General features: G+C 40.5%; 1 protein-coding gene across 1 annotated transcript in view; it reads left to right on the forward strand.

Annotated features, from left to right (window-relative positions):
- Nucleotides 1–14172, forward strand: part of ASPSCR1 (alveolar soft part sarcoma chromosome region, candidate 1) — a 49322-nt gene extending 35150 nt beyond the window's left edge. The window contains exons 11-14 of the mRNA XM_009324549.1: nucleotides 10325–10376; nucleotides 11093–11162; nucleotides 11497–11684; nucleotides 13034–14172. Of these exons, the coding sequence (XP_009322824.1) occupies nucleotides 10325–10376; nucleotides 11093–11162; nucleotides 11497–11684; nucleotides 13034–13047 (324 nt within the window). The 3' untranslated portion in view covers nucleotides 13048–14172. The remainder of the gene's footprint in view (nucleotides 1–10324; nucleotides 10377–11092; nucleotides 11163–11496; nucleotides 11685–13033) is intronic.
- The last annotated feature ends 600 nt before the right edge of the window (nucleotides 14173–14772 follow it).

Raw genomic sequence — 14772 nt, forward strand, 5'->3', positions numbered from 1 at the left:
GGTAAAGTAACTGAACACCTAATTTCTCAAGCTTTTTTGTGGTATCTTTTTTTTGGAAGATGTGTGAAAGGTTGGGGAGGGAGGATGTCTTTATCAGTAGTACAGCTTTTTAAGGTTGTCAGGTTCTATCATGTAACCGCTAAAACTCACAGCTTTCGCTTCGGGTGCTCTATGTCAGTAGTGCTAGCAATGGCCTGCTGGAATGCTTTGCACCTGATGCGGTTCCCTTGCAAAGATGCCTGCACATAACCTGATACTTGATTTTAATGGGATATTTCTTAGATGACTAGAAACCTACGTTTCTCTTCAAAACAGGTCTTCCAAAACAGGTACTACCATGTTGTATCTAGCCATTCTGGATTTTTTCAACATCTAACTTTCATATTATCAGGCTGTTCACTCTTTTGTACACATCTTACCTAAGCAGAAGAGAACATACCAAAATAGAGGTAGACTGTAGGAGCTTTGTAGAACACCTCTGGAGTGTATATTCATTTCGGGAATGAAGTGACTTTCAGAGGAAGCAAAGGCGATCATAAGGAAGATTGCACTGAAATCTAATTATCTCAGTCATAACTGTGAGCTGTAATTGAAATTGTGTGAGCCTTAGAATTCCTGACTTTCAAACATGAGATTTTGTCTAATTACCCTGTTCCATAAATGCTTTTCCTTTTTTTTTTTTTTTTTTTTAACATGGTTTATTCTCCTTTTGCTCCCAGGGACTTCTTAGATTCTTGTTCCCCAAATATGATGCTTAAACTCTTGAGAAACAGAAAATGAGAAATAGTTAAGAAAACCAAAGAGTAAAGGAATAGAGTTTGACTTATGGCTTCTGCACAGTCCATTCTTGGTTTTCTAGGTTGCCTTGTGTCTCAAAATATTTTCAAAATACATGATGCTGTTATGTCTAAACATAAGTGGGCTGTTTATTATTACTTTTAAGTAGGACTGTGGCAGAAAAGCATCCAATTATTTATTCTATTCAGTTTAGTCATAGGCTACTTAATTGCCTTCTGTTTTCTTTTCTTTGAGAAATGCCTTGGTACATAGCGAATTCTAGCAGCATCCTCCAAGGGTATGAGAATTCTCTTGATGAACTTCAAAAGGATTTTCTAGAAACTTACGGTCTTTGCTGAGACTGTCAGAGGCAGAGCCTGCTTGAGCCCAAGCACAAAGTGTTCTGGACGTTGACTGCTGCCAACGGAACTTATTGTCATGGAGACTGCATGATTTCTGTTGGTATCACAACCCCACCCTCCACTAGGGTAGAGTTGCTTCTGTGATGTGACTGGGAGTTGGTTGTTCGGGATTGCTTGTCCAATGTCAGACATGAATCACGGAGTTGCACCTAGCTTTCCCAGGTCTTAAGTTAGCAGTAGGTTATCCTCCACTCTATAGACTGCCTTGGTGCTGTCTGTAAGAAGTAGTGGATGGTGTCTGAGGCAGTAATGTGAGCACATTTGAGCATTCAAATATTTATAAATGACTGAAATTTGTGCTGAGGCCAATAACAGGAGTCACTGCAGATGGTGGAGTACCATATTATCAGCACTTCTGCTCTCTCTCCACCCTCTCGCTCTGTTCAAGCTGATAAGATTGGAATCACATTCATTAAATCTGATCGCTTACAATGAAGGGAGAACCTTCAGGCTGCAAGCAAAACTGGGAAAAAAGACAAATATTGTCAACTTGTTTGCCAAGATACTTGGGCTGAAAGAACTGTCTGAAGTGAATTCTCCAAAAATATGTGTGTATTTACAGTATAGTGAGCACACAGATTGGCAGCAACACGGAGTTTTTGGAACCCATAAAGACTTCAAGGCATTGCTTTGATTTTTTGTTATTGCTGTTTTTGCTGGCTGCCTTATCCTCGTGTCCCTTGAAGTGTTTTATAATGTTCTGCTCTCCAGAACTGATCAACTGCAGGCTTCCCTTTTGTAGCACTTGGCTTTGGGTTCCTTATAGCTCTAGTTGCTTGTTTGTGTTTTTCTAGGCTAGCTGAGCTTTTCAGACTTGCTTCTTCCCTTCTTTTCTCCTCCCAGAAACAGGCACTTGTGTAGTGCCTATCTGGGGTGCATTAGTGGAAAAAATCATTGATTGCTGAGTTAATACTAGGAAAGAGTTAGCAGAAGGTAAGAATACCAGGCACGGGAAAAGTCAAGGCAGCAAAGAGGGCAGAAGGCCATCATCTGTCTTCAGAGGAGCTAAAGGAGTCCACAGGCTTCCACATAAATATTTAGATCTTCTAATCAGATCTTAGAGTGCACCGAGTGTTTCCTCTGGCGTGTACCGTGGGGCAGAAATCCAGAGGAGCTGTTTGTTCTTTCTTTGCCTTTGGTTCTGTTTCCATATCCTATTTGTTAATGCCAGTTCGGGCAACACATCTGGCACGCTTGTTCAGCGAAGCCGACTACAAATTGAGCAGTGGGAAGCCTTCTCTGCTTCTGACAAGAGTCTGAATGCAATTTCAGAAAAAAATACTTCATCAGAGTCAGTCCGTTGCAGGTATTTCCAGGGGCAGTCCTTGCAGTTATTCCGCTCATTAGCAAAGAAAATGGCAATTAATAATGAAATTCATCCAGCCCAGAAGATGGCATTCATGTTCCTGTATGAAGTCTTAGTCCTTTACTTACCCGTTCGGGATTTTCTCATCTGACTAGATTTTGGTAGCAATCTTACCTCCTGTTTGTTTTGCGAGGTCTGTTAACTGTGCTTGCAAAGACTGTCCATGCTTGCTGCCTATGCTGACTTCGAGTAAGGTTAGGCACTTCAGTCCGGCTGAGGGCCTGCCTTGTATGACTGAGTTTAGAGTGGAAATTCTGCCAAAAATGTTCTCTTCTACTGTCAGTTTCGGAGGCCAGATCTTTCTGATCTCAGCTCAAGGGCTCAATGAATGCTCTTTATACCTGGATTCCTTCTTAAGTAGCCTTCTCAAAATAGTGCTTTCAAACCTTATCTTTGCCTTATGAATTTTAAAGGTCCCCTGCTCTAGCTGGATCAGACCTCCTCCGTATTGGCTGCAGAATATCCATCTTCTTTGGCAGTTGCAGTCCACATTGAGCAGCTTTGTTCTCAGGTTATAAACACGAACCACTTAGTCAGTTTGCCCCTTTCACCATGACTGTAGTGTTTATTTCTGTTTCAGCGATGCTTTGCAGTCTTGCTGGAGAAGCTTTTGATCCACCGGCTTTCCGGTTGAATTTTCCAAGAGCTAGTTTATGTGTTTGGGGTGTGTGTACTATGCAGTATTTCATGTTGGTAGCTTGGGTTTCTCCTTCCATGCGCGTGTTCCTTTGAAGTGCTTATTTTCTTATTCATCTTTTAACATCAAACTAACAGCAGACCTGTGGCACTCTAATCTTTTCAGATCATGTAACGGAAAGAATGCTTCTCATTCTGGCAGCTGCAAGTTCCCCTTAGACAGCACTCTCTGCCTGGTCTGAAAGCATCACTCTTGTCAGTGAACAGAATAACTGCATGGTAATAATGTACGTATTTTGCAATACTCTTTTGTAGGATTTTTTGAATGTGTATGTCTGGAGATACTTAGTGAAGGAGGAAGTATTGAGACGTTATTTGGAGAGGGTTCTGCCTGGAATCTTTTCTGTGCTCTAGAGAACAAGTTACTAAAACATGCAGTAAAACAAAGCAGAAATGTTTTTTCTTGTGTATCACAGCTGGATTCACAGGGGAATGTTGTTCTAGATATTTTTATCATGGAATGCAAGATGCAGTAGCCCCAGTATACCACTCTACAGCCAGGATGCCCTGCTGTCATAAACCACGCTCACCACTATGGTGTCTGAGTAACTGCGTGTCTGAAATAAAACTTTGAGTTACTTAGCTACACAGTTTCAGACTAAATGTGGCTTTATGAGTAACAGGCTGGTCTTCAGACTTCAGAAATGGAAAGCGTTCATTTAAACTTCTGCAACTGTAACTAAGTAAATTGATGAAGCTGTGTTATTTAGATCTTTTTAAAATCTGAGGAGTTTGGAATGATGCTCCTTAAATGGGGAGGACAGTAAGCAGGACATTGGCTTCCTCCACTTCTTGCCTCATCAGTGACTTTCTGATCCTTTCAGAAGAAAGCTGTCCTGTGATTAAGGCCTTGGATGGGACTCTGGAGACTTACATACTTAGTTCTCATTTCTGCTACTGCCATCCTGTGTGACCTTGAATAAGTTATTTAATCTCTTTAGGTCTCAGTTTTTCATCTGTACCAAAAAACCCGCCAACAAACCAAAAACCCCAAAACATCATACTTTCTTACATTTTTATTTATATTGCATGTTGCTACTCATTACATATATGTAATTGCACAATTGGACACCGTTTTCAATTGGATTTCTAGGTGCTGTTGCAATAAAAATAAGAATCTAACTGTATCTTGTAAATATGCCTTGCACAGTGTGATTTGGACATTATAATTTGATAGATTAACAGCATCTATTTTCCCAGTCAGAATGGCATTGTATCTTTGGCTGGAAATCAAAGCAGCAAGGAAGAGAAATGCTGGATATCTGAGTATAGTAACTAGCTTTTGACTCATTCATATGGTAGTAATTCTTTGCATATAACTGAATGGAGTTTTTTGAATATTTGTTTCAAGCAGCCTGTGATTCTTTTGGTCAATCTGACAGGCTCAGTTGTGACTCTGAGAGGTTTCTAAATCTGTTTTGATTCACAGATATTCTTATAAGAATCCTATGCAGTGAGGTTAAGAACTGCAGAGTTGTTGTTCTAGAGACATTGATATATGCATTAGAACAACTGCAAACGAGGAAATACCATCTGACTTGAGAATATAGTTTTCAGGTAATGGTCTGCTCAGTATTTGATCCTTGTGTTCTTAGCAGTGTTAAGAGAATACTAAAGGCTCCATCTTTGAGTTTGACTGTTTTCCTGGACTGCAGCTACTAAAGCCTTCTCATCTTTATGCCAAGACATTCCTTGGCCAGTGGGATCATTCCACTGGCTGCTTTTTTTTTTTCTGTGAAATTGGTGCTGATTTAAATAATTTTGTGTTACAAAAAAATCTCAGACAGCGTTATGTCCTGCCAGTGACTGGCTGGAGAATTCCTGGGGTGATCAGTGAGATGTAGCTAGCTGCCTTCCATACTGAACCGTCAGTAAGTGCTGAAATTGGGATGGTACCTGAGAATTCTGCACAAAGGAAGCTAGGCAAAGGGTTGTATGAATGAGCCAACAGTCTATCTGAATTGAAGAAAAAGAACTTATTGGATGTAAATTTGGCAAGAGGGGACTCTTGTGTTGGCTGACCCCTAGGAAAGGATAGGGATGCAGGGAAATGAGCCATGGGAAGGAGGTTGCACTCTGTATACTTGTGAGCTGCTGTCTAGTTCCTTTAAGTTTCTTTCAATTAAAAGATTTTGAACTGAAACATTTGGACTGATGTTTTGCCAGCAGTGGGAAATGGTTGTGGAGGTGGATCCTGAGACTTAGAACTATGGTTATTTGTCAACCTGTGAGTAAATAGGGTAGAGGTTTATATTGGGGCACATTCTGTCTGTGTGTTGGTGTGGTTGAGTGTGCCTGTCTAGCTCTTGGTCTGTGTTTCTCCCTCTCTTTTTCTCTTTGTGCCTCATGCAGGCCCTGCCATGAATTTTCTCTGACCCCTTGGGGCCATTCCCACATGAAGCTTTGATGTGTGTGCCCAGAGCTTGATTGACAAGGAAGTTTCGGTGGCGGCAGCAGGGAAACGAAGAGAAAAGGGCAGGGCTTTGAACTAAAGGGCTTTGAGCTCTGAGATGCTGTGCTTACTTATCTCCTTCAGAATGTTAATTATTTACCAAGATAATTGGTCGGGAGGGGAAAAAAAGAGAGGGGAGGTTATTAAAAAATTCCAACACTAACACGCTACAAAAACCTCATTTTCCAACTTGCAGCTGGCATGAAAAGGATGTTGTGTGTAAAAGGGCTTGAGTGTATGTGTGTTGGGGGGGGCCTTTTTAAGGCACCCATTTCCTAAATAGAGGGATCCCTTCAGACGAATGCAGCGGAAACATCAAAGCTCTTGCAAGAGTTTTCTCTGGGGTTTCTAAACCGTGTCTGGTACTTTTTAATTAAAAAAGTTTATGGAGAGCCGTCTTTGTGACTGGAGCAGGCAACCTTTAGGCCCTGTTGATTGAGGAATGAAATGTTAAAAGACCTAATAAATAATGATTTCTGCTAAAATGTCAGTTCAAGGATGTGAAGATGCCTGGCCACTTTAGCAGGAGCTGAGACTTGGAGTAGACTGATGAATGTCTCCTGCTCCAGTCTAACATGATGTGGGCCATACTGTATGTCAAAGTCTTCTACAGCCTTTGGATTAATGTAAAAAAATTTGTAATACGACATACTCATTTGAAGTTTGTAGTCAGGAAGACAGGTGAAGCGGTTTCATTTTGCCTCCAGTTAATACAGTTTTATTAGTCTCTGTATTAGGTAGCAATCCACAGACTGCCCCGTGAAGATCAGGGTTCCTTTGAGTTCTGGTAATTGCTGTGCTGGATCAGGTCCAAGGACCGTCATTCCAGTATCCTGACTGTGCTGATGGTGGCAACAGAGGTTCAAGAAAACTGAAGAGCAGGCAGCCTGCCCTGCACAATTCCTAAGTATGCATTAATGATACGAACAGGGGCAGTTGCTTTTATCTATTTATTTATTTATTGGATAAAGGTGAGAAATTTAGCGTTACTGTTTTGCCAGGGTAAATGTAGACCGTTAATCAACATTTTCTGTACAGTTTCTGGCTATGACAGTACTTACGTCTTTTACACTATTATGATTTGGTTTCTTTACCTGTCTCTTATTATAAGGCCTTCTGAAAGCTTAAAATAATTGTTTCAGCTAGTTTTTCTTTATGTAGTAGTATACTGATGTGTTATTTCTGGTAATAAGTATGATATTTTTCTTTCAGAATCCTTACTGGTACAGCTGGTTACACCATATCGTATTAATCTTCTGCATATCACCTTCAAACCCTTTTAAAAATACAAGCCTGTGCTTGCAGCAGTGTCTGGTTTTAGCACAAAGCTTAATAATTTTAAACCTCTTACTCTGCAGTCCCTTGAGAACATTTGGATGTACCATCTGGACATGGTGATGTAGTGCTTTTTAATGTATCAGCTCCAGCACCAGTTTTTTTACTGCTTTAGTTTCTCTGAGGGTGTGGTGTCATACTGTAATCACTATAAGTGACAGAGCAAGCTTCGTAGGTAGGTACGCTCCTCACTTACCTGCAGTTGCTTTTGTGGTTCCTCGGTTGAACCAGTGGGACTGTGAGTCCAGTTTTACACTTTCTCTGGTGCCCATCGAAGGACCAAAAGATAATTAAGGGACTGATGCATCTGACACATGGGGGGGAGAGGCAGAGAGAGTTGGGGTTGTTAAGCCTGGAAAAGAGAAGGCTCTGGGGGGGTCTTGTCAATGTGTATAATAAACGTGATGGGAAACAGCAAGGAAGATGGGCCAGACTTTTCTCAGTGGCGCCCAATAAAAGGACAAGAGGAAATGGACACGAATTACAGGAACTTCATTGAAATAAAAGGAAAAAGTGGTCTAACACTGGAACAGGTTGCCTGAGCAGGTTGTGGAGTCTCCATCCTTGTCGATATTCAGAACCTAACTGGGCATATCATGGTCCTGAGAAACCTGCTCTAGCTGACCCTGCTCAGGGCAGGGGGATTTGGACTAGACAATCTTCAGATGCTCTTTCCAACCTCAACCATTCAGTAATTCTGTGGTGGCAGTGACGTTGCAGGATATTTCTGCCCCTGTAGCTGCTCAGCCTTACCCATGTTGTAGTTTGTTACAGACCGAGAACGAAGTTACTCTCCTCCAAGTCTCCCTGATAATGAAACTGATCCAAAGATGTCATGGAAATTCTCTTCTTTAATTGGATTCCTTAATCTTAATAATTGGTGGCCCAACCAATTATGTTAGGGACTTCCTTTTTCTGAACTTCTTATTGTAACTTTTTGTTGTTTTAATCCTTGAATTGTATTTTAGCTCTCCGAATTTCCTTCTCTAGACCCATTCTACTGCTTCATTCCTTATTATTCACCTCAGAAGCATTAGCTGCCAAAGTTGAAATATCTTTGTCATTTTTTAATTATGGGTAAATAACAACATTTGCTAGTTTGCTTTAATGCTTGCTTCCCTGCTTGCTTTTTTTTTAGTTAGGGCTGCACAGCGTTTCTAAGACTCCATTTTTTCCAAGTAATGTTTACTCAATAGCTAGGGATTCAATAGCTAAGGATTTTACTTCCATTTCTTCTGACTTCCAGATCTTTAATCAGCATGCTTAATTTTGTTAACTCTCTCTTTCTAAAATACAGTGTTTGTGTTAATTGTTCATATGTTTTCATTTCTTATGGTGTTGAATTTTTTTACATTGTAATCACTGTTTCTTACTGGCTTGAATCTGATCCTGTATATTACTTAGGGCTAGTTGAAAACAGTTTCTTTTATGTTTACAATTATTCGTTCGGTAGGTCATCCTTTGAGCTACTGACAAATTACTTCTCAACAGTATAATGTCATTTAATGTGTTAGTATGTTGAACATAATTCATATTTTGTATTGAATTTTATTCAGTATTTATTTATGCAGAGGTAGTTGAATAAAGCTATTTAGCCATGACATAAGAGACTGAGTGTAAAGCAATGAAAGGAGAAGATGGTGAGAATGGCCATTGTCAACATAAGTTGTCAGAAGCTTCATCATTTTGATTTGTTGCTATTTAAAATTAGAGAAAAACAAGTGAACTGCAGCAAGCTGGATAGCATCTGGTGCGTTACATTTGAGTAACTTGAGAGACAGCAGTTGCCATCTCATTCTTCCTGTATGATGGGTATACACCTTAAAATGGGGGAAAGTGATGTATAAAGCAGTGTGGTAAATTTACGAACAGGTTAAATTAGGAACCTGCTGACTAGAATTTCAGACATTTCCACTTTTCTCCCCCCCCCCCCCCCCCCTTTTTTTTTTTTTTCCCTGCAGAAGTGTCTCTTCTCTGTGTAGTGATAGTTAATGGTAGAGTGGCAAAAGCTGACTCTGGCTTTATTGCACTTCTAGGTTGCAGAAGGAAGGGTTTGTTCTCTTAGATTATGAGCTAATGAGAACTCTGTTTAATGTGTTTTTTATGTATGCGTTTGACCAGAAATTGCTTGTTGTTGTGGAGCGCTGAAGAGGTAGGCAAAAAGATAAAATTCAAGGTAATGTGGTGCATACCTTTCTGGGGCCATTCCCAGTGAGACAGGCAGTGTCTCCCTCCTTTCCACTGATGTGGTCAGCCAGGGCACTGTGGCACTATCCTTTTATCATAGGTCTTTCTATATGGAGACACTACTTACGAGATCACAGACTCAATAAATTTACATACTTTAACTTACTTTCACTTGATTCAGTGCTTCGTGACCTATATGTGGGATTTTTTTTAAGGTGTGCCATACAGTGTAATTAAAACACACACTAAATGAATTATGATTTGCTGACTGACATCTCAAATAATAGTCAGGGAGGAATTGTTGTAAAAACATAGATCACTTATGCTGGTGTTTTGTTGGAATTAGTTCTGGCCATGCTCTGTTCATTATTTTTATCTGGTTTGGAGGTAGATATATAAATAAAAAATAATCATTAATAACATTTGCACATGAAATAAAGATCATCAGACTGATAAATGCAGACATGAAAAAGGCAGTCCTACAGTTATCTAGCTCACATAATGAGCTAAATGGATGAAAAAAATGTTTGAATATGGCAATTATTCTGACAAGTAGGAACTAGGAATTTAGGCTGGATTTATGAAGGATAGAGTACACCCTGGAAAGCTGTTGAAACGAGACAAATTCCAACTAGAGACAGGGTATAAATGTAATAGGATAATCCAGAATAGATTTCTGAGGGCATAGCTGGATTTTCCTTCTCTTACTATCAGCCACTCAGATCTCGGAAGATTCTTAATCATACTCACGTTACCTGCCCAGAAGTGGAGAATGTGGGTGAAATATAATGGCCTGAGATACGGGGACAGAGGAGAACAAATGGCAGGTCATCAGCGCAATGAGCACTCGCTGTACAGGTCTCATCATCTGTGTGTAGCAGAATAGATCATAGAATTTTGCTTCATGTCTTACTCCGAGTGCCCTGTGCTCTACACAAGTTTAGCCTTTTCTGAATTATAGATGGTTCAGTGACCTCAGCTTAAACTCTGTGAATTTGTCCGTAGCTGTCTAACCTGTCTCTAATGTTCACAGTGAACTGTGAAAGCATCTACAATCAGTGATCTCTTCTTTTCCCCTTTTTGCTGCAGGCTAAACTCTTTCCAACTGCTGTCATTCATTTTGGATCTGAGGAGTGCAGGGGTGAGTGAATTTCCTCTCTTCTTCAGCTGACTGTGTAGCTCCTGTAGTAAACCCAGAAGAATTACATCCTTATGTTCAGAGTTCTTCCGACAAAAGATAACGCAGTCCTCGAGAATGCTGGCAAATGTTCCCATTCCGAATGGCTGCAGCGCTTCAGAGCTAGCTTGGTCAGTTAGCTTGAGCACAAGTGTAAACAATAGTACCTTTCTTATGAGATTTGTTAGGCTCTGGAGTAGGTATTGTTTACTATGGGGACGAGAATGATGGAAGAACGACTCTCTAGAAGGAAATTCCATTGTTCAAAATGTTAACTAGACAAATGACTATGAAACACTTTTACAGACCTATTGTAGTGGACTGGCTGGAGATGGGAGAACAGATCTGAATCTTTGATTCTTTGACACTTCTGGTTTATGCTTAGAATCTCTGTTTCTCCCAGAGATTACAGCATGCTCTGGCTTCACAGAAAAGTTTCTGAGATGCAGTGAGCACTGAAAGAAAATGTCAAGATCTTGAGGTTTGAATGATGAAATAGGGCACCTTGAGTTGTGAAAGAAACTGTCATAGTTTAAAAGTGTCCTCTGTCAGTTGGGGCAAGGTGATGGAGATTTACTATAGTATACAGCAGGTACTTGCTGAGCCGAGAGCTACGTGAGTCTGTGGTGATTAATGTCCCTATGTTACCAAACAAGTGTTTGGGTTTCATTTTTAAACAGATTCTTACCTGAAATCGGACCTGCTGAGCTCTGCAGTTTCCCCTTCTGCAGCTGATTTATTAGTAGCCAGGTATGTTGGGACTGAATAGACTTGCAAATGGGTGAGTATTTCAAGGATGGGAAGCATGAAACAAGCCCATCTTACTACAAAGAAATGTGCTCTGAAGAAACTAGGACTTCATTTTCTCCTGAAACAGTCATACTGTCAGACTTGACTTCATAGCTTTGTGAGTCCTTTTTTGCAAAGTAGGATTTCAGTGACTAAATCAAGTAAATCCTAGGGCTTTTATCATGAAAAAGAAGAGCCTTTTCAATCTGACTTCAAAAGTTTAAAGGTGGTGGTGGTACAAGGGGCTATTATGAAAAAATGAAGCTTAATTCTACTTGCTTATTTTCTTCCTCAGATGTTTGTCCAAATCATTAGTTCCTTCTGCTTCGTCATCTTTAGAATCAACAGTTCCATCCCTGTCTGAACCAGAAGTGGGAAGTGACAAAAAGACCAATGAGCAGCCAGAACCAGCAAGCATGCATGAAGCTCCACAGGTGTTGAGAAGGGTCCCTGGGAAAATACCCAAATGGCTGAAGCTGCCAGGTATCATGAAATCGGAGGAGAGCTCTTCTCATTCTGAACTCCCCAGAAAGGCAGGCTCCTCCTTGCCAAATGTGTTGGATGTTGACAATACTCTTGAAGATGTCAACATAAGGCTTGCAGGACATTTGGTTGGTTCAATGCTTGTCAATCACAAATCAGTTTGTGTCTTAAACCTCAGCCTTCACTGGAGATGTATCTGAATGCAGGCTCTGGGCAGTGTTGAGTCTGATGTCTAATCCATATGCTTGCAGCACTCAACTGTGTTCTGGGCTTAATGTGTTGAGTTCTTAACTGTGCTAGTGTAGTTCAAATACTAATAGGCATGATACTCTACATACCAAGGGCCCATGTCATCTGTTAAACCTCTGTTGTTTTTCCTTTACTGGTACAGTCTGTTTTAGTACTTTCCTTTCTCTTGATTTTTTTGAGTTGGTCTTTCTGTTTTTAATCTTCACTGCAAAACAGTAGTGATTTTCCATAGTTAAGATTGCAACCAAGTTTCCATTATGAATTTTTTCTTGGTTTATCCGGATCAGAAAACTGCAACCTTGTTTTCAGTCTCAGAACCAATAGCTTATGTGTGGTTTTATATGAGAATTTATACAAAATATGAAGTAACTAGAAGGATTCCTGAATTAAATAATTGGCAATGTTCATTTTTTGATGCAGTGGCAAAGAGAAGGGGCGAGGGGGGGGAAGACGTTCAATCAACCCCCTTAATGGCAATAAAACTAGGAAGAATTATATGGAATTTCCTGGCTAATAATGCCAAATGTTAACTTCCTGAATGAGAATTTTAGTATTTGATTCTGGAAGGTACTGTGAGGCCATCAGCTCCAGCAAGCATAGCATAAGGTGTGAAATGATTGCTGGAAGGCTGCAAACAGTGGGTTGGTGTGTTTCCCTGCTGTGGCTGGCCTATTTTAGACTGGTACTGGGATACTGATGCAGATCATGTGGGGAACAGTATCTTTACTGTTTCCTGTTTCCCATATGCTTGAAGCATTCCACTTAAGAGTAGAACTTTCTTTCCCAAGTAAAGATTATCTGGATAAAGTATGAAATAACATCTCACCTACCTGTGCAGGTTACCCATTAACAGCTGGTATGAAAGGTTAATAACGTGCGCTAACATGCATGTTAATAATATGTAGGATGAAGTTTCCTGCTCCGAAAGTTATGATGTATTCACCATTCCATCTCCCTAAGACGCGCTCCTACATGCTACCCAACTGTTGCCTGAGCACAGCAGGGTATAGAACCCTCAGCAAGCAGATCATGTTATTGAGAAACGATACAGTGCAAATTACGTGGTTAAGTATTTTAATGCTCTTATGTTTATTTTGTAGGTGGGAAGAGATGAAACATTCTGGGCTGCTGGCTCAGTGAGCAGTCAGCTGTGCCTCTTTCCTGATGAACTTACTCAGAATGCGTAAGAAGTTGTTGGTGGCCCTGGAGAGATCTAATCTGTATGAACATTAGTTATAAATAGAAAATTGCTATTTCAGATGCCAGTTTCACCTTTTGGAGGAGTGGAAGGCCTGTTTATGGTCTTTGTGACTACAGAAGCAAGGTTAGAGGTTAAATTTAAGGTTTCTTGCATGCAAATAACATGAATAGAGAATTAAGGGGGAAATAATTCCTGTGTACTTTCTGTGAAGGACTTTGTTTCTATCCATATTTTTAAATTCGAATCTTCCCAGTTCTACCTTCAGAGATAACTTGAGTCTAGCTGCCTGAATTCTAGCAGCAAGATACAATCCGATTCAGTTTTACCTATAGTTAAGTGCTGCCTAGAACAAGACTTCTCTCTGCTTCTTGCTGGCCGGGGTTAGTGCTGCTGATAATTCTGGGCATAGATGGCTGGAAGGTGGGTGAAGAGGAACCACTTAGGTCACTTAAAACAGTTCAAATAGGCTTTTCCTGTGAACCTCTTGTTCTGCTGCACTTGTATTGTTTTCAGTTGCCAGAATCTTGTTAACAAAGAACACAGGTATCTGTTAATGGAATGCATGTGGAGTTTGTTTCTGCCCCAAGCTTTGTGTTTTATTTTCACTACATATAATTAACATCAGTAATTACAGTGGAGAAAAAAAAATCCAGTAAAAGGGTCTTATCACATGACCTTCGATCTATGGACTTCTATGGTCCGAATGTTTCCACAGCAGAGTAGCTGTTCTCTGCAGTGCAGTTAGCGTACAGGGGGAAGCACTAGTTCAGATCTTTGCCTCCTGCAGATGTTGTACTGGGATGAATATTGTTGGTTAGAATTGTGCTCATACTGGAGATGAACTCTATAGTGCCACAGTAGCCGTGGCGCTGTATTTTATTTGAAGTCTTCTCCATGGATCAGTGATTCATATTGGACAGCTGGGGTTCCGTGTTACAATAATAACATGTTTTCCATTTTCCCTGTATAGACAATTGTTCCCTGAACTACGTGTGCATCTGCACAATTTGTAGATGTAATAAAGCAGAGTGGCCATAGGAGGCCTTTTTGTCGGTCTCTTTGATAATACGTTTCTTCCCCCAGTACTCAGTTTCTCTGTCAGTTCACAGGAACCTGCTCCCTTTTCAATGGGCCTGTCATGCCTCATTCCCTTCCTCCCATTTTTTTTCAACAAAGCAAAACAGAGCTTTGTACCATCTGAATGAACTTCAAAGTGGCTAGAAAGGGCACCCAGGGTTCCTGGCACTTGTCATTGTCTCCCAGCCTGGCCAACATTTCCCTTCAGGTCTAATTACTTCCAAATGCTCCCAAATGCTTTGAAGAAACTCAGAGGGAGGGGGAGGCATGAAAGAAAGGTGGAAGAGGGAAAACGAGACTCAAAGTAGAGGGAGCAGAATGCTTTAGCAAAAATCTTGATTGATTTCTTATATGACACCCAAACATAAACAGGGAATGTGTGTGGCCGCTGGCAGTGGGATATGCAAGAGCACTATGTACAGCTGCTGCTTTAAATCCTTACTGTGGAAAGCGAGCCCTTCTTGCACTTGCCAGGCTGTAAAAGGCATACTATAGCAAAACAAAAAATATTAAACTAATGTTTAAAGTTTATTACTTTAGTGTATTAAGTGTGGGCAGAGC

The sequence above is a fragment of the Pygoscelis adeliae genome, unplaced genomic scaffold (assembly GCF_000699105.1).
Source record: "Pygoscelis adeliae isolate BGI_AS28 unplaced genomic scaffold, ASM69910v1 Scaffold445, whole genome shotgun sequence".
In the NCBI taxonomy this organism is placed as follows: domain Eukaryota; kingdom Metazoa; phylum Chordata; class Aves; order Sphenisciformes; family Spheniscidae; genus Pygoscelis; species Pygoscelis adeliae.